This window comes from Ochotona princeps, chromosome 3 (genome assembly GCF_030435755.1).
Source record: "Ochotona princeps isolate mOchPri1 chromosome 3, mOchPri1.hap1, whole genome shotgun sequence".
Lineage (NCBI taxonomy): Eukaryota > Metazoa > Chordata > Mammalia > Lagomorpha > Ochotonidae > Ochotona > Ochotona princeps.
In genome coordinates this window covers 81,512,043-81,539,553 of record NC_080834.1, presented here as the reverse complement: position 1 = coordinate 81,539,553, position 27,511 = coordinate 81,512,043, and the positions used below count along the sequence as shown (strand labels likewise).

Genomic DNA, 27,511 nt, shown 5'->3' with positions numbered 1-27,511 from the left:
CTGATGTGGACCCCACTAGGATCAATGGTTCAAGTCTTAGATCCTTGGCACATGCATGATAGGCTTCATTGAGTCTCAGGATCCTGGCATCTGCTTTGGCCCAGCCTCAGAAGGTACAAGCATATAGATGATAAATAAGTGAACAAGAGCTCCTCTTGCTCTCTCTCTGCCTTTTAAGTAAATATATGAATGGTTAATTTAAGAATTGTTGGGCCCGGCGGCGTGGCCTAGCGGCTAAAGTCCTCGCCTTGAACGCCCCGGGGTCCCATATGGGCGCAGGTTCTAATCCCGGCAGCTCAACTTCCCATCCAGCTCCCTGCTTGTGGCCTGGGAAGGCAGTCGAGGACGGCCCAATGCATTGGGACACTGCGCCCGTGTGGGAGACCAGGAAGAGGTTCCTCGTTCCCAGCTTCGGATTGGCGTGCACCGGCCCGTTGCGGCTCACTTGGGGAGTGAATCATCGGACGGAAGATCTTCCTCTCTGTCTCTCCTCCTCTGTGTATATCTGGCTGTAATAAAATGAATAAATCTTTAAAAAAAAAAAGAATTGTTAAAGGGTTGAACAGATGACAACATTCAATTGTTAAATGGAGTATACTTTTTCAGAATGTGAATTATTCGGCTTCCTGGATTTTTTTTTTTTTGCCTTTTTAAAAAAAAAAGTTTAATTTTATATTGCATTTCCATAGGGTCTGGGACTTCCCAATATCCTCCCCAAACTCCCACCCCAACTGATTTTTCCCATATTATTACAGTAGTATAGTCTTTGTTAATTTTCTTTTAGTCATTTGGATGTTCATTGGCTTCCAATGGAAGGTATGTACCACTTGACTGTTTTCAATTTTGCAGCTAATCTAAGTTTTCTTTCTCTCTCTCGCATTCTGCCCTCCATCATACCTATGTAATATTTTTGCTAAGGTGCATATACTTTTATACTCTCTATTATTAAAAGAATAGTTGATTTTAATCAATTGTGGTCTCAGAAGCCACATTTCTTTCTTTCTTTTTTTTTTTAAAGATTTATTTATTTGATTACAAAGTCAGATATACAGAGAGGAGAGACAGAGAGGAAGATCTTCCGTCCAATGATTCACTCCCCAAGTGAGCCGCAATGCCCGGTGCTGCGCCGATCCAAAGCCAGGAGCCAGGAACCTCTTCCAGGTCTCCCATGCAGGTGCAGGGTCCCAAAGCTTTGGGCCGTCCTCGACTGCTTTCCCAGGCCACAAGCAGGGAGCTGGATGGGAAGTGGAGCTGCCGGGATTAGAACCGGTACCCATATGGGATCCCGGGGCATTCAAGGCGAGGACTTTAGCCGCTAGGCCACGCCGCCGGGCCCATCAGAAGCCACATTTCTAAGGAGAAAGCCCTATATTGATCACAAACTGCCTCATTAAAAGCGTTTTTAGAACTCTAAATTCTGTCTTAGCTTTTCAACATTCCAGGTTAGAATGAAACACTCCATTTCATTACTGAGCGCAGACTCTTATCCCTACAACAAACAGGCCTCATGAAGAACGCATGGCTCCTGTCCAAGCAAATCCCACTGAGTAATTATCTCCCACCTAGTAGGGGAGGAACTGTCCTGTGTTATCTAAGTCTTCCTACTTTTACCTCTGAAAATTCAGTGTTGGCTAGCAGAAGCAGAGTAGCTTTCACTTGCTGCCAACTTGTTGCTAAAGTCCCCTTGATTTTGTGCCAACATCCATAATTGCGACTACCTTAACCCTGCCGAAAATAGATGTAAAATAACCAACCAATATGTCTCTGTCATTAGAAAACTCTTATCAGGAGAGTAGCAAGAAGAGAGTGAGCATCATTAACTAAATTGATTGATGAATTAGTGGAATTAATGAAACAGAAAAGAAACATATAGTCTTGCAAATCTATGCAATAAAAATTTTTCATAACTTATGGCCAAGAAAATAAGAGTGTTAAAAGGAAGGGAAAAAATGAAAAGCTGACTGCTAAGATTACAAGCTGCATTATTTTGTAAAAATCTACTTTTGCCTAGACATTATGGGCCTATGTGTCAAAATAGGAACATTTTGGAATCAATATTTTCAATATTTATTAAGCGGTTCTAAATAGACCTTTTGAGCACTGTAATGGCATTAATGAAGAAGAAAAATTACATCTTGTCTCAGTGAAAATAAATGAACTCACAAGACTCAAAAAGTACCTTCTGTTAGGCACTGATCAGAGGGTATAAAACTTTCAATTGATCAGAGAAAGACATTTACTACTTCTGCTGCTGTTTGTCAATGACATGTCTGCCTCCCTGTAACTGCAGTTTAGAGCCAAATCTCCTACCATTGTCTCCTAAACTGTTTCTGTTGACAGCAACTTGTCAGTCTACTGCAGAAGAAGCTGGGAGGGCTTTGTGGTGGTTGCTCCTTTCGCATCACGCCTCCGCTCTGCAGGAAGGAAGTCTCAAAGGCTGGCAATTCTTGTTGCTTTATCCTGGAATGTGTTTCGCCAGCTGTGGCAAACATTTTTCCCCTAGTCAAACTGAAAAATACCTCTTCTGTGCCAAGAGCTCTGTATGTGCTTTCATCATGTTAACTGCTCTGCACTCCAGTGAAACTTTGAAAGGCTTTTAGGGAATAGCTCACTCTTCCAAACCCCAGTCTGTTGCTGGTCAAGTACTCTTCGTGCCCCATTTATAATAAAGATATCTGCGATGAAAGTGCCTGGGGCACCCCAGGTAACAGTTCCCTTGTAACGATATGCTGTTGCCATGGCTTTACATATTTTATATGAAGATGGCAAACAAAAGTGCATTTGTAAGTCTGGTTTATAAAATGTCCTCACTAACTTTTCCGTCTGCCATTGGGAAGGAATGCTACTGCTGTGATGTTTCTTTTATGGGCAAGTGGAGGAGACTTTGAAACAGTTACACATTAGCATCAACCCTTAAAGAGGAAGACTGAGCAGGTTTAGTGTTGTGGAATAACAGGTAATTCCATTCTCCATGTGAGAGAAATGTGTGGCAGTTCGCAAAGAGTCACACTGAAAGAGACTGATGTTTATTTTGTTGGTTTTGTTTACAATAACGTCATTTTCAGCTCTGGAATCCAATATTCTCTGTTATCTAAAACTGGGAATTTTGAGCTAATATAATAATAGGATGCAAAAATATCTGTTATATGTTTGTTAATCTCCTAATTATTCGTGTGCAATTAACAAAGGCTGGATGTGCTGCATAGAACACTGATGCAGCTCTGGTTTGCTTTTGTTGCTGCCTCCTTGATTTTTTTTTTTATAACATTGCCTTGGGCAGATTTACATTTAACAACAGGAGCCTCCAAGAAATACATTTTGCTACACAATGGAGACTGTTCTTTCACTTGTTGCTTGGGGCTAACTGGTTGAGTTCTTTGGCATTGAAAATATATGATTTGATCTTGATTTGTGTTTCTCTTGCCATTTTGTTGATAAATGCTGATAATTAAGAGAAATCAGTGAGTGGGAACAGCCAAGGAATTTGGAAATGTTTGAACTCTCTAGCTAGCGCACACACTGAGTCTGTGGGGCCACAGAATTCTGTTTATAACTCAATGACTAGGAAAGAATCTACTTGGATTTGTTTAGAGGCAACATCCTCCAGGCTTAACAAGATATGCTTTCTTCTCTTAGATTCCAATTCTGTCCTCTTAAGCAGATTTCCTAGAGTTCCTAATTTGCTATCTTCAATGATCATATTTTACGCTTCCTGTGTTCTCTGTAGGTATAACAACCCCCTGGAAATCATGGGGTTTTTTTTTTTTGGTATTTTAGCTTTTAAAGATTTATGTATTTTTACTGAAAATGCAGATTTTTAGAAAGAATGAGAGACAGAGAGAAAGATCTTCCATCTGCTGGTTCACTCCCTAAATGACTACAATGGCTGGAGCTGAGCAGATCCAAAGTCAGGAGCCAGGAGCTTCTTTCAGGTCTCTCACGTGGGTGCAGGGTCCCAAGGCTTCGGGTCATCCTTTACTGCTTTCCCAGGCCACAGGCAGGGAGCTGGGAAAAAGAAAAAGTCATTATCATCCCTCCTGCTTTTCTTTCTCATCATTTATTATCTTGAAAGAAAAATGATAACTGATACTACAGTGAAATGAAAGGGAAAATAAAAATTTTAGGAGTTCTAAGTCTTTTTTTCTGGAGATGAGCAGTGGGAGAATTGATGATGACTACTGATACCTTCTGTGAGCTCATAAAGAGTAGGTTTGTTGTTGATGTTAGTTAGACCACATTGTGACATCTGAATATGAGTTCAGATTATTTATTTGAATCCTTATGCATGAGTTGCTAGGGCAGAGTATATGAAATGATATCAGGATTACTATTAAAGTCTTCCAAAACAGAGAGTGGGCAGTGATGTATGTGAAAACTTTTCTGGTTTCACGCTACCGAATACTTTGAAAAATTCTTTGAGTTTCACTTTTCCCAATCTACGTTTTCTTTTCTTTTTTTTTTTTTTTAAGATTTATTTATTTGGTTACAAAGTCAGATATACACAGAGGAGAGACAGAGAGGAAGATCTTCCGTCCAGTGATTCACTCCCCAAGTGAGCCGCAACGGGCCGGTGCTGCGCCTATCCAAAGCCGGGAACAGGAACCTCTTCCGTGTCTCCCACACGGGTGCAGGGTCCCAATGCATTGGGCCATCCTCATCTGCTTTCCCAGGCCACAAGCAGGGAGCTGGATGGGAAGTGGAGCTGCCGGGATTAGAACCGGTACCCATATGGGATCCCGAGGCTTTCAAGGCGAGGACTTTAGCCGCTAGGCCACGCCGCCAGGCCCTTCTTTTCTGTTTTTAAAAATTTGGTTTTGCACATTGATTGCAGTATAAAATAGAACAGATAAAAGAATAGTAGAGAAAATATTAGCAGTAAATAAAAGGAAATAGGATGCCTGGCAAAGATAAGAAAAACATGTCTTGTTATAATTTTCTACTTACAGAGTGACTTGGGATAGAGTGTTTCTTCTACCCTCAATATTAGAAAAAAGCGCCCTTACAAAAGAGAGATGGAAAATGGAAGATCTTGGTAGATCCTAATATCATGACCACAGTTTGACTTCTGTCATTAGTGATTCTTGTCTTTCCTACATTCAAAATGTCAGGATTGAGTTCAAGAAAATAGAAGTACTAAAAAAATAACTATGCTTGCTTTTCATTTTTGCAATAAAATAAATGTATTTTTCAAAATTATATTTCACTTGCATTTTGCAGTATCCTTGTAATTCTTCATCCTTTGAGCAATTATTGAAGATATTTTGTCAGTTAGCAGAGGTTCAAAAGACATGGTCTTGGACATGTTATTAAACTAGTGAGAAAAGACGGAAAACAAAAGTTTGAAACTAAGAAATTGGACAATTGTCCACAAGGAGGGGCATTTCTGAGATGGATTTTGTATGGTACACAGGAGCTTGTCAAATGTGTAAGCATTCACAATTCAGCTGCTGTAAGAACAGTGATGGTCAGCAAGAAGATATAGGGAATTCATTTGTAGAAATGCCTATTCTGCTTCTCTCTTTCTCTCCCTGACTTGACAGCCACATTTTGAGAGTCATGGTGAGGGAGGATGCCTCTTCTCCACTACAGTCTGAAAGTAGCCCAAGGGCAGGTGAACTACACATGCCCTCAAGATAAAGAATCACAGGAGTTATCTCCAAGCTCATGGTGTTACTTTCACCTTGATGCATCTGCAACTCTAACTCAGACGGTGAGGTTTCAGTTGTATTAAACAGTAGATGTCATAGTACAAGGAGTAAATGGCCTTTAACTCCAACTCTGTCCCAACTGCAGATAACAGTTACCTCTCCTCACCTCCATCACCCAACTAGGGTCTTTGCTTTATGTTTGGGGGTTGTAGTCCCAGAAACCATTGCAGTTGAAATAAGGCTGAGTTCAGTTCAAGAGCTCTCCATGATGCACGTTCTCATCAGCTCTTGCTTTCATGACCATTTTTTTGGTAACGTCAAAAGCTTTTTTGATCGTCTGGCTCTAGGCTTACTCAGGAAAGACAGGCCTTCAGCATAAGTGTTAGATGAGGGGGAAAAAAAAGAGTTTGGGAGACAATGAGGAAAAGCCATGAAAGTAGGTGGTCACACAAGGGCAAAGTCCTTCTTGTACTACTGTCCCTTGGCAGACAATTCTAAGAAGAAAAAAAAATGGTAATAGGAAATATGGGAGGTGAGGTGAAGTGGCGAGTGAGTGGTGGACAAATGAAAGTGAAAATCACAAAAATCTTCAGTTATAATTCTGCACAAGTGGTGTCCTTGTGATGGATATGCGTTACTCAGTGATCTCTTGGCTTCCTGTCAGCTGGAGGAGGACACACTGCATTCCCTTCACCTGTGATGGATCTGTTTGATACTATCTCTCTCCATTGGCAGCAGCTGGAGTTCCCTATTTCCTGTGCCCACAAAAAATTTTTTTAAAGAATACTTCTTTTGCTGTTGATCTGTCTTTATCTCTTTGACTTCTACAGAATAGACAACTTCTACAGAATAGACAACGGAAGCTTTTTCTTATTTTTTCCCCTTGGCAAGTAAAATCTGCACATATTTATTAGACACATTATGATATCTTGATTAATAGAATAGTGGTTACCAGAGATTGGGAAAAGTGGGTGGGAGGGATGGGAGAACTATCAGCTGATGCGATACTAGAGTTAGAAGGACGAACATGCACTGGTGGTCTGTGGCACAACAGGGTGAAAATTGTTAGTAAGCACAGCCCTTTTCTAATGGTAGCCTGAGAGAACATCTCATTTCTTATTTATTTATGTACTTATGTACTTCCTCTTTACTGTGTGCTCAACCTATTATAACATGCACAATGTTTATTAATTGTCACTTCTTAAAAAGTGTCATTTGATTTGAATGAGAGCTAAATACATGCAATGTATTGATGAGTCATATTGTAACATGGTTCAGCTCCAGTGACAACATTTACATAATGCTGTATGGTTTATGTTAAGACTATAAAGTAAGGGGCTGGGTTTTCAAGTAAGACTTATGGAAAACAGTCTCCTGACTTTATAGCCATGCTACACACATCAGACTGCTCATCCTAAGTGCATTATAATTTATTGTAAGCACTTTCCTCCCTTGTTGCTGCTGGAATAAGATAAAGAATAAACTCAACATGGTACAAACCACATTTTTTCCTCCTAGAACTTAACTTGCTTTTTATATTGACTTTGTCATGATTCCAAAGGTAACAAAATGTTCTTCAAACAGCTATAGAATTGTTTTTAATTGCACAGAGTGAAGTTTTTAACTACAAATCGGAGGCAGAATGCCAGCACTAATTTTGTGCTTTCAGAGGTGTGGTTTTATCCTTTTATAAGCGAGAGGGATTTTTCACAGAGAACAGGGATTCAAGAAGGACCCAAACAAAAGCAATTTGAGGATTTCAAGTGGTTGCTCAGTCTCTTTCTGCTCTTTTGGGAGGAAAAAGGAGAATCTGTGCTTAAAAGGAGAGAAAAGGGTTTTGGGTCTTGGTTGTTTAAGTGAGAGAAATTTCCTCACTCTCTGAGTAGGGAAGAGAATAGGCCTTGTTCTCGTAACCTTAGCACACATAAAGCTTGGGGCCTGCTACTGCATTCTATTCATCCAGCTACATCATCTCGTTTGACTGATGGAACTCTTCTGAAGGTAATTCTGAAGGATTAGAGCAGAAATTATTAACCCCACTTTATTTAACAAAAAACTGAGACACAGGAAAGCTAAATGAGTTTCCTGTTTTCTAGTCGTAGATGTGGTGAACAAGCTGAAGGCCTGTCCTGTACGTACTCGAAGACTCCATCACCAACGTACAGATTACTGAGTCACTGTTACTGGCAATAGATTCACATGACATTGGTTTGTTATCCCTGTGCACTCTCACCTGAAAGTGCATGGTTGCTTCCACAGGTGTACACACAGTTGCACATGCAGCACTTGCGTGTGGATATGTACAACGGAGTAAGTGTGAGGGGAAATTGGCTTTATCAGGTAGATGTCTTCATGGTACTAACTGGACTGCAGTTTGATATGAATCTCGGAAAGTAGGCAATCATTAGGAAAGATCATGTTTTGTTCAAGGTCAAGATGAGAAAGGACAAAAACAGGAGCAAGAAAGTGAGACCAGAAGAGCAGGCAGGGGTTTAAGTAACTGAGATCTGAGGCGCGGTGGAGCTAGGAGATAGGAAGCTTAGGATCTGTGACTTTCTATGGCTGCAAAGACTAACAGGGGCTCTGAGTATCCACAGCACATCCCCACAAATATTCTTTGTTTAATTCTGAGTTTAATTTTAGAATATAGTAACGAAAATGATTGATAGTCTCATATTCCTTAGATTTGGCTTTTAAGTAACTTGATTTTTTCTTAATGAGATTTGCATAGATCTTAAAATTTGTTCGACTTAAAACGCTATAAAGCCAGACTAAGAACATCTGACGCAGACAAGTGTGAGGTATTTTCATAATAAGCTATTTCATCCTCTGCTTAGACGTTTTCCTGATTCCACACTTTAATGTTGAGAATATATAGCATCACTTCCCAGCCCAATTATCTTGCTTTCTAGGGTGAAATGATTCCATGATAGTTTTGCTGACTCACTAAGAGTTTTATTTGTAGGATTGAAGTTACAAAGCAAACAGAATTGAAATAAAGAAGTGATGCATTTTTGAAGATTCCCTTCACATTCTCTTTTATATCCTTCCATATCTTATAAAAAGGGTTTTAAAATGATTTATTTATTTTTAATTGAAAGGTGGTTTTACAGAAAGAGAAGGAGAGAGAGAGAAAGTTCTTCTATCCTCTGATGAACTCCCAAAAGTTCTTGATAGCCAGAGTAGGGCTGCTCTGGAGCCAGGAGCCTGGTGCTTCTTCCAGGTCTCCCACATGGATGCAAGGGTCCAGCCACCTGGACCAGCTTCCTATACTTCCCCAAGGAGCTCAATCATAAGTGGAACAGCTGGGACTTGAACTATTCCTGTATGAGATGCCCACACTGCAGGCAGAGGCTTAACTTACTGTGCCACCGTGCCAGGCCCCCAGAAAGGGGAAATTTGCAAATGTTAGAAATAATAAATGTTATTTTAAATTTTTCCTTATGGCTGAATCCTCATAGATTTCTTATAAGTCAAAATCTTCCCAACTGAATTTCCCCTTCCCTAGCCTAGGTAGGGACCATTTTTAGCTAGGGAAAAATATCCCCAAATTTTAGATTAAAATGATTCCTCTAATATTAAATTATGAGCCACCCAAGTTATCCTTTCCTCATTTACTATCAATAGCTTGTGAGATAAAACAGCTTGTGAGTGCACAATTTAGATATTAAAATAAAGCCATGATGAATTCATTAATTAATGATTCATTAATTACCTACAACTAGAGCACCAATAGGCCTCATTTTATTCTTTATTGTAGACTTCAATTAAAAACCTTGGCTGGCAATACTCAACCTATAGGAAGCTTGTGCTCATGGAAAAGCACCATTGAACTGTCACTGTTTTCCTTGTATTTCTGGATATTTAAACCAAGAGACAAGATCTCACCCAGGATTCTCCAGTTTCAGTCTGGTCAACATTTTTGAGGGAACAAGTTCAGGTTGTGGGATGCCTGTGCATTCAAGAATGTTTCAGCAGCATTACACCTCCCCTCGCCGCACTGCCGGGGCCCTACTCAGTTTATGTCAGTACTAGCAACTTCCTCTCCATTTGCGACAACCAAAAAGCATCTCCAAAAATAGCCAAATATTGAAGGACATACTTTGCCCTCACTTAAGGACCATTCATCTGACTGTTTCTTCATTATTTTAGGAAAAAACAAATATCTTTTACTATCCAGCTCATTTCATTGACTGCAGACCCTAAAAGTCAAGAAGCAGGAATATATAAAGGGTGTGAAGTTGAGTAAAATGTATTTATTTGTAATCAGTGAATAAATGCCAGCTTATACTGTTGAGAAACAGAGGAAATTTAAATAATACTAACTTTGGGTACATTTGATGAATGCTAAGTTGATGCTTTTTTTAGCAGCCAGCAGTACTTCTTAAAAATGAAGAGATGTGTCTTGAGTCAATGAGGAGACTTAACATCTAATACACATGTTATCACTTTTTCATGGGTATCCTGTCAGTAAATATGCCATCAGAAAATCTATTAGTACAAATGGAAGATAACATTTCTTTACTTTCTCCAATTATATCCATCACTTCAGTAGAATAATCTCCAGGTTTTGCAGTCTGAATGGAGTTGTCAATGAAACTTCGTGTACATGCATAATGTAGTTGGTATAAAGTGTTTGTGGAGATCCAATGTTTGAGATTTTTTATGAATGCATTGATTTTTTGTGACAGTTTTATGGATTCAGATGTACTGAACAGAAGAGATAAAAATCTTGCATGCTTACCTTTTCTATTTTTTTAAAACAAAATTTTTAAAAGCCTATCATGTTATACTTAATGTATATAAACCGCTTGATAAGAGGGTTCATGTTTAAACTGGGCAACATGTTAAAATTGGTTTAGTGCTTTTTATCCTTTCTATAATTTGCCACATGCAATACAGATTATTTTTTCTTAGATGTGATTATTCTTCCTAGTGGAAATAATGAACATTTTTTCCCCACTCTTCTTCACTGACATTTTAATCGTGTATTCAAGTACTGTATTATTACTGTATAAGGAAGTTTACATTTCCTTTTGTATTAGATAATTCTGTTGATTGAAAGACATTGAAATAGTTATTCATTTATTATATAGTAAATAAATATTTGGAAATATCCCAAGAGAAATTTATTAAAGATATTCAGCTTAGTAATCTACATATCATGGAGAATTTACTGTGTGGATGATTTTTATGCTACTAAGATCAGTAAGGACTCAGCAGGTAAATCACAAGAGGGTCATCATCTTTAATCAGCTCCTGAGATAAGGTGAATATGAATTTCTAATCCCATGTGCAGTACAGTGAAGTGAAGAGAGCCAGGTGAATGGGTGGTTTAGTAGAAAGAGGTTTCCCAGAGCTGGGACACTCTAAGTTGTGCCCCCATGCCCTTCACTGCCTCTTAGAAACCTCATTTAAAGAGGAAGTACTTACTCTGTCCCTTCCCTTGAAGTGATAACACCCACTTCAGGGGGCAGCTCCTTCTAAATCTGGGTATTATTTGTAGCATCACACATTTCTTAAAAAACATTCTATCAAATCAGTGTTTAACACTAAGAAATGTGTAAGTACATCTCTTCATTTTCCTGTTTTAATCAAGGCTTCTCTTCAGGATACAGTTATGAGGTATATACTTTTGAACTCAGTTGTCCTGTACTGAAGCAGCTTCTAAGTGGGTGATAACTCTTACAGGCATGGATTGAGAATCCTGATTTACTCTGCAGCTCCGCCTGATACAAGATTAAGCCATTTTACCTCCTGTATACAAACTCCTGATGTTTATCGTTACAACTTTTGGCCTCATAAAAAGCAGATTTAGGATTCTGTATAAGAGATTTTATTATTTAAACATTATTTGTTTATTAAATCTTCATTTATTTAGAGAGAGAGAGAGAGAGAAGGGGTTGGGGACAGATCTTGTATCTGCTGCTTCACTCCTTAAATGCTGACTACATTTAAGGGCTAAATCAGGGACAGCTTGAGCCACGAGCCAGGAACTGCATTCTGTTTTCCCACATGAGTGGCAGGGTACAAGTATTTGAGCCATTTTCTACTGCTTTACCAGGTACATTAGCAAGGAACTGAATCAGAAGTGGAGCAGCTAGTACTGGAACCATTGATCTAACAAGGGATGCCAGCATTGCAGGCTTCTGCTTAAACCACTCTTCCATTATGTAGATCTCAGTGATTTTCTTTGCAAAGAAATTATGTTGTACTTTTGGGATTGCTGATTGGTTGGCATCTAAACGAGTGAAAAGTATGCACGGTCTACCACAGTAGGTTTCAGTGTTTAAGAGTTACATTTTAAAAAATGAATATGAATGAAGACAAATTGAAACTAAAATTGTGTGTAGATTATTATAACAAAATTTCTAGGAAATGTATTGTTATGATAGATGCATTTTTAATGGTTTAGCAGAGTTGTCGAAATACTTAGTTGATTATTTAGGTAAAGGGTACCTGAAAACTCAGAGAGAATAGCGATCTGTGATTTTCAAATTTTCTGTGGGCAAAGATTGCTAAAACGTCAAAGGAATGAAAAGATGTAACTAAGAAACTCCATCACATGGTATAGAAACCTTCCCAAATTACCTGAGGATGTGGTAGAGCTTGAGGTGGGGCATAGAATCTAGGTATCCACCTATCCTGCAAGTATTAGTTTGCATGACAATCACTTACCCAATGCCTATGACATTCAGTATTAGCTTTGGATGTTTCAAAAAAAGTAATTGGCAAAATATTTACCTTTATTTGATGTCTAATTTGTATTAATGTAAAATATATAATTTTTTTTTCTTTGAGATGGACTGACTGGTTAGGGACCACCTTGTGGCCCTAAAATGCATTTGGAGTGCTTCTAAGGGGTATGACAAAACTAGTCATTGCTTTGCAGAGTTTTTTAGTTGAGAAAAGTCAAGGCAGTGCTTGCTAGATTATGAGCATATTTACTCATCTTTTCAGTAGAAAAGAACACTTATGAGATCTATATACAGCAACTTCATGAAAGGTATGGTATAGGACAGTAAAAAAGCTTATTAATTAGTTTATAAATGACCCTAAAGACAGAGAAATTAATGTCACTAAAGGCTGGGACAGGAGAGGCAGGCACTGTGTTGCAGCAGGTAAGCCTGTAGCTGGGATGCATGCATACACATGGGTTGAAATGCCCTGCCTCCTATCCAGTTTCCTGTGAATGCCTCTAACAGAAGGTAGCAGATGATAACTTAAGTACTTGAGTCCCAGCTACCTACAAAAGAGACCCACATGGAATTTGGGCTCTTGGCTACTATTCAACCTAGCCTCGGTTGCTACCAGCATTTGAATAATGAACTAGCTGATGAAATCTCTCTCATTCGCTCTCTCTCTTTTTCTCTGTTTTTCAAATAAAATGAAAACAAAGAAATAAAAATGTAAAAAGAGAGTGTAACATAGGAAATAAAACAAGATCTACTCTGACGCAGCAAGTTTCTATGAGGCTAGCTTTGTGCTCCTGATAGAGGAGTTCAAAATTATTGTTTTTGTGTAATTATGCCCAGTAATATCTCAATGGCAGTGAAATATATACTGGGAATAAAGATATTGACATGTTCCTGAATCTAACCATGTTTATGAAAACAAATAGGATGAGAAGAAATTAAAACCCATATAATTTGTCACCTAAATTACTAGGTTACATTCTTACTCTAAAACCTTACAGTCCATGTAGCAATTATAAGAAAGATTTATGTCATAGAGGATACACTGGAGAGTTGTAGATTGTGAGGGATCGGACATGGGATATGAGTGATCATCTGTCCAGTGTGTTAGTTCATGTGACATTTCCCAAATGCTACAGTGTTCACATGGTTCATTCTTCCAAGGAGAGATAGAAATTGGCTTCTACATCCTTTTCTTGTTGGATGTGAGTAGATCCCTAAGTTCTTGTCTATGCATTCATGTAGAATATGCCTAGCTTTGTCCCGAGAAAAAGCCTGGGTTAGACTTGATTTAGAAAATAGAAGGAAACACGATGTTTTCTTGTTCTGCCATCATTCTCCCGACACACTGTCCATTCCTTCATGCCCCAGGGTTGAGCAGCTGGCTCTGCAGCTGGGAGCAGGGTCTGGGATAATCTCCCTTTAAGATAGACATAAATCTTGTCAAAGGGATATAGGGAGTTTTTTTTTTTTATTTTCCCCCGTTGAATTTTCCTTTGCCAAATTTTTGTGAAATTAAAAGAAAAAACATTTATCATGTAGCATCCACTTCTGTACCAATCCATGTTTTTTTTTACTTTCTCATATACTTTATAGAAATAGATCATTTAAAATTTCTAATGAAGCAGTCATTCATATCAGCATTTATCCTTTATATTACTTGGAATGTGAACTACACAACTTGTTCCTTCATCTCCAGTGAGGAATTGTTCTCATTCAGTATGACCAACAGTTCTAGGAGTCCTTTGTCTTGCCACCAGACAACTTGATACCCTTAGCAGCTGAAAACAAACTTAGGCCAGATGATGTTTGCTTTTTCTTGACACAGCACCTATGCATTTATCCTTGAATTTGTACATACTGCAATTGAAACTTAGAAAAGTTAGCAGCAAATATGTAATCTAGTGTAATTCCTGTACCCGGGGAGTGTAACCTGACTCTACCATCACACAAGAATGTAGACAGTACTCAAGACAGGATAGAGTGAGTGTGCCACATCAGATTTCTAATTTTCCAGTCCCATTTATGCCAATGACCTATACTTAAATAAGATGACAATCCAGGGGAAAGTCAGTGTTCAACTTAATTTTATTTGCCTGCCTCACTCATACTCCAATCATTTATGTCTGAATTGAGTCTACTACAGTCAATGACATTCATCTTTTGGATGTTAATTTCTATTTTAAAGAAATTTTTAAAAATAGTTAAAACTCAAATATTTAGTATGACAATAATTCATTCTCGATATATTTTGCTTGATTTATCTTGTTCACTCTAATCATGGAATAATGGAAGAAGATACAGCTGTGGGTAAGGTGCTAACATCGTTACTCTGCTCTGGCAGGTGTGTTGTAGAAGACAAGAACTCAAAGGTGGCTTGGTTGAACCGCTCTGGCATCATTTTCGCTGGACATGACAAGTGGTCTCTGGACCCCCGGGTTGAGCTGGAGAAACGCCATTCTCTGGAATACAGCCTTCGAATCCAGAAGGTGGATGTCTATGATGAGGGTTCCTATACTTGCTCCGTACAGACACAGCATGAGCCCAAGACCTCCCAAGTTTACTTGATTGTGCAAGGTAAGAAACACGTAGGATAATTGAGTGGTAAGTGAGAGGTGCAAGCCAACAATAATTATAACATACAAAATATTTGTAAAGTCTTTTTTCTGGGAAGAGAAAATTTCCAATATATTATTGTTCTTAAGTATCAGCTTTCTTTCTGAAAGATAGGTATAAAATGAGAGTAAGAGAACAGGAGGGTAATTTTCCCACTCTGAGTGAATAACCCTGGTGGGAGTATTTTTACCTACACCTGACTTGAAACAAATAAACAAACAGTAAATACCAGAGTGGTTGGAATAAAGGAAAATTATAGCAAGAATACACAGAATAGTTAGAACCATAAAGAATTTACTTCACCACTCTGTGAGGTATTAGATGCTCTGCTGAATGTAAGAAAACTTTATTTTATATGCCCTTGCTCTGAAGATTAGCACTAATTGTCTAGTTTCTGTGTGTGCATGTGTGATAACAAAAGTCTTTTGGAAAAATAAAAATTCCCAAAGGCCCTTTTATCTTCTCAGCTGTCCAGCTTTCTATTTGGTTTGTGTCTCTAGCTAATGACAAATTATTTGTGAACAAATCTATTGACAAGGATCTGTAAAGTCACTGGGGACAACTTACTTCTAAAAAGAAATTTCCAAAGGCATATCTGAGTCATGGTTTTATAGGATCAAAACCCTAATGGCATGCACATGCCCTCAAACAGAAACTCTCTTGGGTCCTTTTCTCCATAATTGCAGAATGAAAACAAAACTGATCAACTGCACAATTTTATTGCAAGTGAAGTTAAACCACCAACAGCTTCAATCCATCTATCAGGAAAGATCTAAGTAAGAACAAATATTAGGTCTGTGCTCATGTAATCCTGATTTACAATTTTATGTAAATTTAATGCAAATTAGACATGGCCCTAGGGCTCCTATCAAGATTCCAATGCAGTCAGTGGTATAGCAGAGTTTGACTGTAGCTTCTATTAATGCATTATGGAATTGATTATTGCAGCATTTAAATTATTGCTCTCCCAACTCCTCTGATTAATAGATTGAAAATGGAATAAAATACATCAGAGACTGCCTAGTGGAAGGGTGGTTTAGTTATGTGACCTCTATCTAAGTCTATTTGCAATGGCTGGAAGCTTCATTTTATTAATTGTAAAAGGCATGTGCCCTGCACTGGAAAGTTCTGATCATAGTCAAAGCCCAGCATGCTTTCTTTATGGTGAGCTCTACAAATGGAGATTTGTAGATTTCAGATTGCAGGCAGTTTCATATAAATATATCAATATAACTAGATATGTGCATATATTAATGGATTAATTTAAAAGCTCCCTGAAAAACTCAAGCACAAGCAGACAGACACAAATACACACATTGCAAAACCAAAGGAGACCTATTCCTGATTCAATGACAAATGGAGGGGAGATAGTTTATTCAAGGCTGCTTATAACTTAGTCTAATGACAGTTATTGAATTTATCTCATGGTATTTCTGCTTAAATTTTGACGTAATAGACTTTACTAATGTATTTTTAAATGATATATTATGCTTGAAAATAATTTCTGTTTGATAGTATATTCATGTTTCCACACAATTTAAATAACTTTATAGTTTTTAATGTTATTAATAAAGTCCATAAAACCACACTGGAAATTTTACATTATCTTAAACTAAATAAAATTAGACAATCTGATGATTACATTCCTTGGCTTTTGTGTGAAGAGACAGATTGAATTACTTGCTTAAAGTCACATGGATGGTCAAAAGATACATGTGGAATTAACTCTGAATGGGATGCATTTGATGCTAAATTAAGGACTAGTTTAGTAACATGTATTAAGTCTGATCTCTTAGCACCAAATATCCACAACTCTTCCATGTTTTCCTATTCTTTTGTGTACGTTTAAGATACATGCATGACCATTCCAAGCAAATTAGAGCCAAAGCTAGATTAGATTATTATTTATGCACCTTCATGCCATGGTAACACAAATGAATTCAAATTTAATTTATGGGGTCAGGTGATATTTATTTGTTGTCTCCTTTAATGCTATTACTGTTAAGTAGGTTAATTATATATATGTACAAGTATGTGTTTATGCACGCATGCAAAATTTAAAGCTCAGGGACAATGAAGAACTTTCCCAAGGCTCCTTTGGTTTGGAACATGGTTTTAAAACCAAATGTATGTGATTCAAGTTGTTGTTCTCTGAAAGAGGAAACTAGAAAGCTATCTGAACTTCGAAGGAAAATGAAGGCGTGTCTCTTCGGTGACCTTGAGTGTTCAAGGGGGATATTTTGGACAACTGCATATCTATTGGTGTTTGCTATATGGCAGCCACTGGCTCAACCTCTTCCCATTAAGACATTCAGTGTTGCGGTTGTCAGGGGCACCATCCATTCTCATTGCTGTTGCTGATTTCCACCTCACATTTGCATTGTGCCTGGTTTTATCACACTTGCATTTCTGCTTCTGTTATCCCTCTTTCTCCAACCCCACAGCACCTTTGTGGAGAATCCAAAGACCTTTGGGATTTTTTTAAAATGTCTGTCCACTGGTTTTTGCAAATACAGCTTACCTAGCGATTAAGCAAATACTGTAGCCTCGGTTAAAATCTCAGTTTTCTTCCTGACTGTCTAAACAAACTTGTGGATAAGCCACTGAATTTCTGTCTCAGTTTTCTCATATATAGAATAGATATAAAACTAAAATTTCAAATCCTCCTGAATTTGTTGTAGGAATCAAGTTAAATGATCCATGCAAACCTGGTACAGTGGATGATGATAACAATGATGAAACAAACCAGCAGCTGCCAGTATTTGCTAGACTCACACTCAGCTTGAAGTGCCCCTCGGAGTCTCATGGCCACCGTCCCTCCTGCTTTGTTCCCTGGCAGAAGGCCCTTTCAGTTGATATGTTGGGTCCTTCCCTTCCATTTTCCTACTTTCCTTTTCCTTGGCGTCCTCTTTGCTTCTGTGGATTTAGTTCTTTGGGATCTGAGAGATTCTTAGAACAAAGCAAAATATAAATGATTTTTTTTTTAAATTTCAGACTGGTGGGAATTTCTTGCAATGTTTGATTCCATTGATCTGGGAAGAGCCTTGGAGTTTTCATATAACAAGATCCCAGGTGATGCTACTCTTGCTGATATAGAGAACCAATTTATTCTAACATAACTGTGTATCTTAAAATTGCAAGAAGAAAAAAATCAGAAATAATTTAAATTTCAGACAGTGCTTTTCCCCAAGTATTGTTAAGTTAATCTTGCTGGCCATGAGAAAGGAACACGTAGAATTGACAAATACTTCAGCTTTCATGGCCCTCCAAGGTTGCTTGCCTTGCTTGCTCCTGTGTAAGGAAACCTCTCTTCTCCAACTCTCCATTTTTTTATGGATCAAAGCTGAAAAAATATGTGTAGTATTCTGATCTGCTGTTAAAATATCTCAGCTGTTTAAACAGTGAGTATAACCACTCACCTTTCTCCTGCACCATTGCTTTTCTGGGTGCATTCTTTCCTTTTTATATTCATGCCTATCACTTTAGTGGCTTTTCAACATTGCCAATTTTTTCTCTTATTTTGGTAATTATGTTTTCATGGAGGAAGTAAATTGTTATAACTTCAGGAGGGTCACTATACACAGAATATCCTGTGTCAAATTAAATATGATACATGGTTCGCTAAACTCAATCGCAGGCTACATAATGGTTCTACACACACACCCTTCTCATAAAGGTAACATAGGTGAGGGTATTGTATCAGCAAATGTACAAATTAACAGTGAAGTCAAGAGTCACCTGTGACTACTTTATATGAAATATTACATCAGGGGAAGTCAAGCTTACCCAAACATAAACACTTGAGATACCTGTATAAGATACTTCATATCTAAGATAAGATTTTTTGATGCTTACGGTGGCTTCTCCACAGCATGCAAATGCAAAGATTAAGAAAATATCTGCCTTTACATCAAACAGTGTACACTGTCATCATTTCCATTAGTAATGTTATTTTTTAATTAAAGATTTACTTATTTTTATTGGGAAGTCAGAGGTGCAGAGAGGAGGAGAGACAGAGAGGAAGATCTTCCTTCTGATGATTCACTCCCCAAGTGGTCGCAATGGCCAAAGCTGAGCCAATCTGAAGCCAGAAACCAGGTCTTCCAGTGGGTGCAGGTCTTCTAGTGGGTGCAGCATCCCAAGGCTTTGGACCATCCCCGACTGCTTTCCCAGGCCTCAAGCAGGGAGATGAATGAGAAGCAGGGTCACCAGGATTAAAACCTGATGCCCATATGGGATCTTGGTGCGTGCAAGGTGAGGACTTTAGCCGTACCGGGCCCAGTGATGTTATTTTTTATCCAGTGCTTATTGGCCTATCTAATCATGCTGTACATGTAATCAGTCAATATTTTTTAGATGTGGTCATTCTTAACTTGCAGCAATGTCTAAATATTATTTTATCGTATTTTTTAAAATACAGATTCCTGAGAGCTACAACCAGGAAAATTTTATCAGAGCAAGGGGTCAAAATTCACAAATATATAAGATGCTGCAGGTGACTCAGAGATGCACAAAGAAATCTAGGACTGCTCTTTTAAGGACCTAAATAAACAATGAGAGGGATTTAATAATTCCTGCTTCTTCATTCTTGTGTATGACACTGCATCAAATTACATCTAAAACTGCAGAGTCTGCACTAGAGCCCTGCAAAAGTTAGAAATCAACCAAGCTTGCATATTTATCAGAAATGGATTAATCTTGTAGGACTGAGACTTGAGAATGATGGTTTTGAAAATGAGGGCTCTTGCTATCTTGTTATAATTGTATATATTTGGGAAGTAGAGAGAGAGAGAGAGGTCCTAACCTTAGTTCACTTTTCTTGTGATTCCACTAGCAATAACTTGGCTAGGGCTGAAGCTGAAAACACAATTAGGGCTCCCACATCGGTGGCAGAAGTTCAATCTGTTGAATTATCACTGGGTCCACACTAGCAAGAAGCTGCAGTCAGGAGCCAGAGCCAGATAATGAATCTAGTCACTTCGATGTGCGGTGTGAAAATCTTAGCAGACAGGCTAAAGGCCTGTTTCAGATAACTAGGATGCCTGTTTACCTGTAACATTAAGAACATACATATGTATATGAATACAGAAGAACTTACTACATGGTAGTATTTTTTTAAAAAAGATTTATTCATTTTATTACAGCCAGATATACACAGAGGAGGAGAGACAGAGAGGAAGATCTTCCGTTCGATGATTCACTCCCCAAGTGAGCTGCAATGGGCCGATGTGCGCCGATCCGAAGCCGGGAACCTGGAACCTCTTCCGGGTCTCCCACGCAGGTGCAGTGTCCCAATGCATTGGGCCGTCCTCAACTGCTTTCCCAGGCCACAAGCAGGGAGCTGGATGGGAAGTGGAGCTGCCAGGATTAGAACCGGCGTCCTTATGGGATCCTGGGGCTTTCAAGGCGAGGACTTTAGCCGCTAGGCCACGCCGCCAGGCCCTACATGGTAGTATTTTTAAAATGTGATTCCTGTTTTCAATGCCCCATTTATCATAGCTACAACTTTCCTCATATTTCAGTGGTTGTGTTGCGTAATTCTTCTGTTGGTGCTCACCCTAGACTCCTTTACAGTCTTTTCCTCTCTTTGTATGCTAAGACACTTTGGCTTGCAAAGTCCTAATTCACAAACAGTAAAATTGGTGATAATATGTTTCATTTATATTTAAGGACTTTGAAATGTATTTCTCAGTAAATAGTTCCATTTTATTTAGTTCAGTACTAGAGTACTAAAAAGTTCATTCTCATCTCTATGACTCAAATTACAAAGAAAGCAAGAATATATTAGTTGATACAAACTTGAAAATTACCTTAATTAAAACAATATGGTAATGAAAACAATATGAAACTACTTGTAAAACCAACATGTTTGGCCTTTTTCTTTTCTTTTTCTTTTTTAAGATTTATTTATTTTTATTGCCAAGTCAGATATACAGAGAGGAAGAGAGAAAGAGAGGAAGATCTTCCATCCCTTGATTCATTCTCCAAGTGGATGCAATGGCTGGACTGAGCCAATCCGAAGCCAGGAGCCAAGAGCCTCCTCTGGGTCTCCCACATGGGTGCAGGATCCCAAGGCTTTGGGCTGTCCTTGACTGCGTCCTAGGCCACAAACAGGGAGCTTGGTGGGAAGCAGGGCTGCCAGGATTACAACTGGCACCTATATGGGATCCCGGCATGTTCAAGGTGAGGGCTTTAGCTGCCAGGCTACCACACCAGGCCCTGGTCTTTGTTTTTAAATGCGTACACTTATAAAGTTTTGTTTCCTGTGTCCATCGATCCCATATTGACTTGGATTTGTCATATCCACAGGTGCTTTTTTCTTTTTGTACTGAACACTTGAAAGCTCAAATGTGTAAAAGTATTAATGTTTGCCACAATTAGTGCAGAACTTTTTGTTACTAGCACTTCAGCGTTTACTTTATTTTCATTTCTTTAGGACTTGTAGAAAAATAGTTCCCATTCACTCTACCAACAGCCGGAGCTAAGCTAGCCCTAAGCCAGGAGCCAGCGCCTCCTTCCAGGTCTTCTACGTGGATGTCAGGAAACCCCAAAGGTTGCATTGGCAAGACATTGCAATTAGGAATGGAGCAGGAAAACAAAGCTCCGGTGCTCTAATATAAGACAAGGGCACATTAGGAAGCATCCTTTTTTGTCTAACCTGGTATTTTATTATTTTTTCATATTTTTATTTTGTATTTATTAAGATGTATTTATTATTTATTTTAATTCACTTACTTATTTCAATGTATTTTTTAATTTGCTTTATAGACAAAGGCTTAAAAGCTCTCCTAATAAGGGGTACAAGAAGTAAAAAACAAAAAAGATCAGAGCCAAGCAGAAAAATAAGAAAGGGTAATTAACAACCATCAACTGACAAAATAATAAACTTCGCTCATGGACATTTTTAAATAACAAGAAACCCATTAATACTGTATTAGTATACTGAGCCCTGCACAATAGTGTAGTAGCAGCTAAAGTCCTCACCTTGCATACGCTGGGATCCCACATGGGCGCCGGTTCTAATCCCGGCAGCTCCACTTCCCATCCAGCTCCCTGCCTGAGGCCTGGGAAAGCAGTCAAGGACGGCCCAAAGCCTTGGGACCCTGCACCCACGTGGGAGACCCAGAAGAAGCTCCTGGTTTCTGGCTTCAGATTGGCTCAGCTCCAGCCGTTGGGGCCGCTTGGGGAGTAAACTATTGCACAGAAGATCTTCCTCTCTGCCTCTCCTCCTCTCTGTATATCTGACTTTCCAATAAAAATAAATAAATCTTTAAAAAATTCTGTATTAGTATATAATTTCTGTCTATTAGTTTAACAAGTACCTAAAATAAAGTTTGAAGGCAGGCAGGATGGTAGGTGTCAGTTCGTGTTTTCCACCTCCCAAGCTGCTTCCTGCTTGTGGCCTGGAAAAGTAGTGGAGGATGGCCAAAAGTCTTGGGACCCTGAACCCACTTGGGAGACCCAGAAGAGGCTCCTGGCTCCTGGCTTCAGATTGGCCAAACTCCAGCCTTATCAGCCATTTCTCTCCAGTTCTCTGTAAGTCTACTTTTTCAATATAAATAAATACATTTGAAAAAACAATAAATACATCTGAAAAAACAAACAAAAAAAACCCAAGTTCACAAAGCATTGTATTTGCAGCTAAATTGGTACGCCTGAGACTTTGTTTTCCTTCCTCCCTTCCTCCCTCCCTATTCTCTTTCTTTCTCTCTCTTCCTTCCTTCTTTCCTTCCTTCCTTCCTTCCTTTCTTTTTCTCTTTGTTTTCTTCCTTCCTTCCTTCCTTCCTCCCTCTCTCCCTTCCTTCCTTCTTTCTATTTTTCTTGTCAGATTCTTTGTTTCTTTTGCAAATTAATTTTCTCATATACAGGAAACCATCTGGTAGTTTCCTTCCCACTAGGCCACACTACTATGCCAAACATTCAGCTTGAGATTTAAACTTTTGAAACTTGTAATTTAAATACAATCTTCATATATACCCGTAAGGATGACCAAAATCAATTACACAAAACTCCAAAGGATATCTTTGTTTTTCAGTCTCAGCCTGTTCTTCTAAGGATTAATTCTATTGATTGCTGAGAGTCTTAATGCTTAATTGGAATTCTCATCTGGATTTTGCACCCTGAAGTCCTCTAATTTCCCTACCCTTCAGGTGCCTTTTTTTTTTAACAGTAGCCACTTCATGGGATGTTAATAAATCAGGTTCAGACTTGAGCTGTTCACTGATCACATCAGCAATTTGACAGCTAATGGAAAAGGGAAATGTGAGACTTTGTGGCTAAAATAGTTGAATATATTGTTTCATATTAAATTGATAGATTCAAGTATTTGATTTTGTTGATTCTTAAAATTTTGGTTTGCTTTTATTAAAATCAATCCCATCCATTCATAATTAGCATCTTCAAATTTCATGTATCTGCTAATGACATTTTAGTGTTATTAAATATGATGTATACATTCTCATTTTTTTAAAGTGTATTAGAGACTTAATAAGCTTAGTACTAAGAGAGGCATTAGGAGAAACTCAGTATGAAAACCTGGACATCATGAAAGAAAGAAAAGTACTTTAAAATTCAGATGAACAATGCTTCAGCTATTCTCAAATCTTGAATCATTGTATCATTATGAATGTTCAAAACTCATGACCAGACTTTTGAAGATAGTTATGAACACAGGTGTGGGAATTTATTCCACAATGGATCTGCATCTGCTTGACATGATTATATCTAGTGTCTGATAAGTTGTTTTTACAAATATATTTGGCTACTGATGAATCTGCTACTGTTTACACAGAGATCTTACTTTAACCATTAAAATATTAAAATGTTGGTATCTAAATAAAGAAATCAGCACACACAATGAAGAATGGTATAAGAAAAGATTTCCTCTAATCTTCATAAATATCATGAAAATCAGGATAAACTTAAGAACTTTCCAAGCTTGGTGGCATTTGGTGAGATCTAAGACCTAAATGTGATATGTCGTCTACATTGGGCTACCTTCTAAAAGACATAGTGAGGCAATTGACAAAGCTTGCAGTTTTGGCAGGACATTATTTTGGGATTCTTGATAATATTCTTGCAATTTTTTATACCTTTTGTAATGACTTCAATATAAAAGTGAAATATGAAACAGTATTCAAGATAAGCATCAGCATTAATAACAAGTAAATAAAATCTAAGATTAGCTATAACACAGTAAAGGATGATTTTTTTTCAACCATAATTCATCATAAACACATATTGGTAGGTACAGAGTTTACTGCTCGGGGTGACTAACATTCGTATACCATGTGCCTGGGATAAAATCCCACCAAAATTTGCAGACTTGCATTGCAGCTTACTGCCAATTTTTACTCAAAGATACAGCAAATGATGACCCAAGTGCTTGAGCCCCTGATATCACCATGGGATACCTGGCTGGAGTACCACACTCCTGGCTTTGATCTGGCCCAGACACAAGTGTTCCTGGCATTTTGGGAGTGAATTAACAGATGGATAATCTCTCTCTTTTCTCTACCCTACTCCTTCCTTTCCCCTTCCCTCCCTCTTACCCTGTCACACTGATTTAAAAAAGAAGTAAATATAAATAAACATTAAAAAACACATAAATTATATTTTTAAAAACTCAAAAGAGCAAAGCATGAGATAATGCCAAATGACTGACAACATGCATGTAATATCATTCAACTTCTACTTTTGATGTTTTAAAATACTCAAATTTAGTGAGATAAGTATAGAGGATACTTTATCTTAGCATGAAAACTATGGATAACTTAAACAATAACTAAAGTAGGAATAAGTCATGGATGACAAAAAAATGTGGTTTTTAAACACCATTCAGGAAGCTCTAATCAATGCAATGATACAGAATCACAAACCAAAATGATTTAAATATGCTACTGGGGAAAATGAATCTAATAGTATTTCCAATCTATATAATCACCAGCAATAAATCTACACACTACTGAGAAAAGTATTAATGGTAATGACAGTTGTGCTGTGCAATTATCTGAATAAATAGGAAAAATAGTTTTAAATTTAGTTATAATAAAAATACTAAAAGATGGTCATTCACAATGCTGCAAAACTGTAAAAATATGCAGTGTGCTTAAATGTATGAATTCAGATAATAAAAATAGCATTTGTTTTCTTGTTTTGTCATTTTTCTAATGGAATAATTTTGGGATGGCAATCAAGTGACATTAAAGTTATAAGTATGTTAAAATACTAAATAGGGTCAGACAAACGAGTTAGTGATTAAAATTCGTATGTCTCATGTCCCATGTTGGAGTGCCTGTGTTCTGTTCTCATTTATGGCTCACAATTCCAGGTCATTGCCAATAAAGGACCTGGGAAGTAGCAAGATGGCTTAAATATTTGGATTGCTACTAACAATTGGGAGATCTGGATTAAATTGCTAGTCACAGCTTATGTGAGAAACTGAGGAGTGATGCAGTGGATGGGAAATCTGGCCATCTCTATGCTTATCTCCCTACTTCTGTAAAATCAATAAGGAGATAGGGAAATAAGGAAGGAAGGAAGGAAGGCAGGAAGAGAGGGAGAGATGAAAGGATAGAAGGAGGGAGGGAAGGAAGAAGGAAGGAAGGAAAAGAGAGAGAGAACTGGGACAAGCCAATGCCACGAGCCTGAAACTCTGTCAATATCATCTATGTGTGTAACAAAGATCCAAATGCTTGAGCCCAAATCTGCTATTAAAAGCAAAGGTGGTAAAAAAAAAAAAAAAGAAGTAGCAGTAGCCAAGGTGGGACTTGAATGCAGGTACCCCAATATGGAATATGGTCATTCCAAATGGCGCATGAATTGCAATGTCAAGTGACAGTCCCCAAATAATGTTTTCAATTCAAGGATGATCAATAAGTAGATCTAAGTTAAAGGCCCAAAATATTATCATATACAGTGAGTGTCACATGTGATAATGGAGAAAAGATGTTTATTAAGCAAATGTTATGGAATAAATTGATAATTAAGGAAAAATGAGCTTATACTTTTTTGTTACTAGTGCTGGTTTTGTATTGGTAATATGACACTTTGAGATATCAAACAAATTTTGCATCAGAATATTCAATTTTTCTTTTCTTTATTCCTCCTCTCCCTTCCCTTCCCTTCCCTTGTCTTCTCTTTTTCCTTCCCCTCCCTTCTCTCTTTTTTCCTCTTCCCTCCCCTCCCCTCCCCTCCCCTCACCTCCCCTTCCCTCTCCCTTCCTCTCCCCTCCCCTCTCACTTCCTCTCCTCTCCTCTCCTCCTCTCCTCTCCTCCCCTTCCCACCCCCCCCCTCCCCTCCCCTCCTCTCCTTTTTTCTCTTACGCTTAAAGCTCATTTCTTCATTTTGAAAATCACTCCCCAAATGGTTGCAATGGCTGGAGCTAGGCCAGGGAAAAGCCAGTGAAGCTGAACCTCTATAGTGTCAAAGCATGGCTAAGACTCATACCATTTCCCGTAGCCCCAGATGTCCCTCCCTGTCTCCCTGAGCACAAGCTGTCTTTGCTTGCCTTTTCCTCCTTTTTTTTTATTACTGTAATGTTTTTGTAATTTTATGATACAGTTCCATAGGTCCTGGGATTTCTGCACCCCCTCCTATAATCCCCCCCCTACTGAGTTCTCCCTTATCATTACAACAACATAGTTCCTCATACACAGTCATAAGTCCATCATTGAGGGCATGGACAATGGCAGAGTCCAGCATCCCATTGTCATGACACATTCAACAGTTTCACTGGGAGTCCATCCTCAATCCATAAGGAAAGATGCATACTGCAAGGTATCCTCATATTTGGACACATCCCACTACAGTCACTATAAATCCCAACAAGTGAAAGCCACGAAACAAAATCAGCAACAGGAAGAATAAAGAAATTAACAACATCATGAAGTTAAACAACATGAAGTTGAACAAGTTTCTGAATGACCAAATGTGTCACAGAAGAAATGAAAAAGAAAATTAATAACCTGCTTGAAGAAAAAGATGATCTATGAATCATTAAAGAATTTAATGAGAAAAGTGTATTTTGAAGAATTGTAACTAAAAGCAAAAACATCAAAACCCATGAGATATAGTTTCTGCTGATGTTTGTTGGTGAGATGTATCTCCTGTAGACAACAAATAAATGTTTCTTGTGCTTTTAATCTAGACTGCTAATCCATTACTTTTAATTGATGAGTTTAAGCCACTTGTATTCAGAGTTAATATAAATAGCTGGTAATTTGGTCCTGTCATTTCAGCAATGGGTTGTTCATTGATTTAGTCTTCTGTTGTTATTTTACTGGGATGTTCTTCACATTTGCCTTTGGTTTTGGTGAGTCCTTGTCCTCTTCTCTGTCAAGAGACCAACTTTAGGTGTTGTTTGTAGGGCAGGTCAGGTTTGGAAGAAGTATTTTTTTAACTTTTCTTTGCTGTGGAAGAATTTTATTTCATTTTCAAAAACAAAGGAAAGCTTTGCTGGGTGTGTTATCCTGGGCCAACATATTTTTTTTTTATTTAGTATCTGGAATATGTTGCGTCATTCTCTTCTGGCCTGTAGAGTTTCCTGTGAGA

General features: G+C 38.2%; 1 protein-coding gene across 3 annotated transcripts in view; it reads left to right on the top strand.

Annotated features, from left to right (window-relative positions):
• Positions 1–27,511, top strand: part of LSAMP (limbic system associated membrane protein) — a 627,669-nt gene that overhangs the window by 330,788 nt on the left and 269,370 nt on the right. For all 3 annotated transcript variants that reach the window (XM_004577886.3, XM_058661922.1, XM_004577885.2), the window contains exon 2: positions 14,688–14,920. In XM_004577886.3, the coding sequence (XP_004577943.1) occupies positions 14,688–14,920 (233 nt within the window). The remainder of the gene's footprint in view (positions 1–14,687; positions 14,921–27,511) is intronic.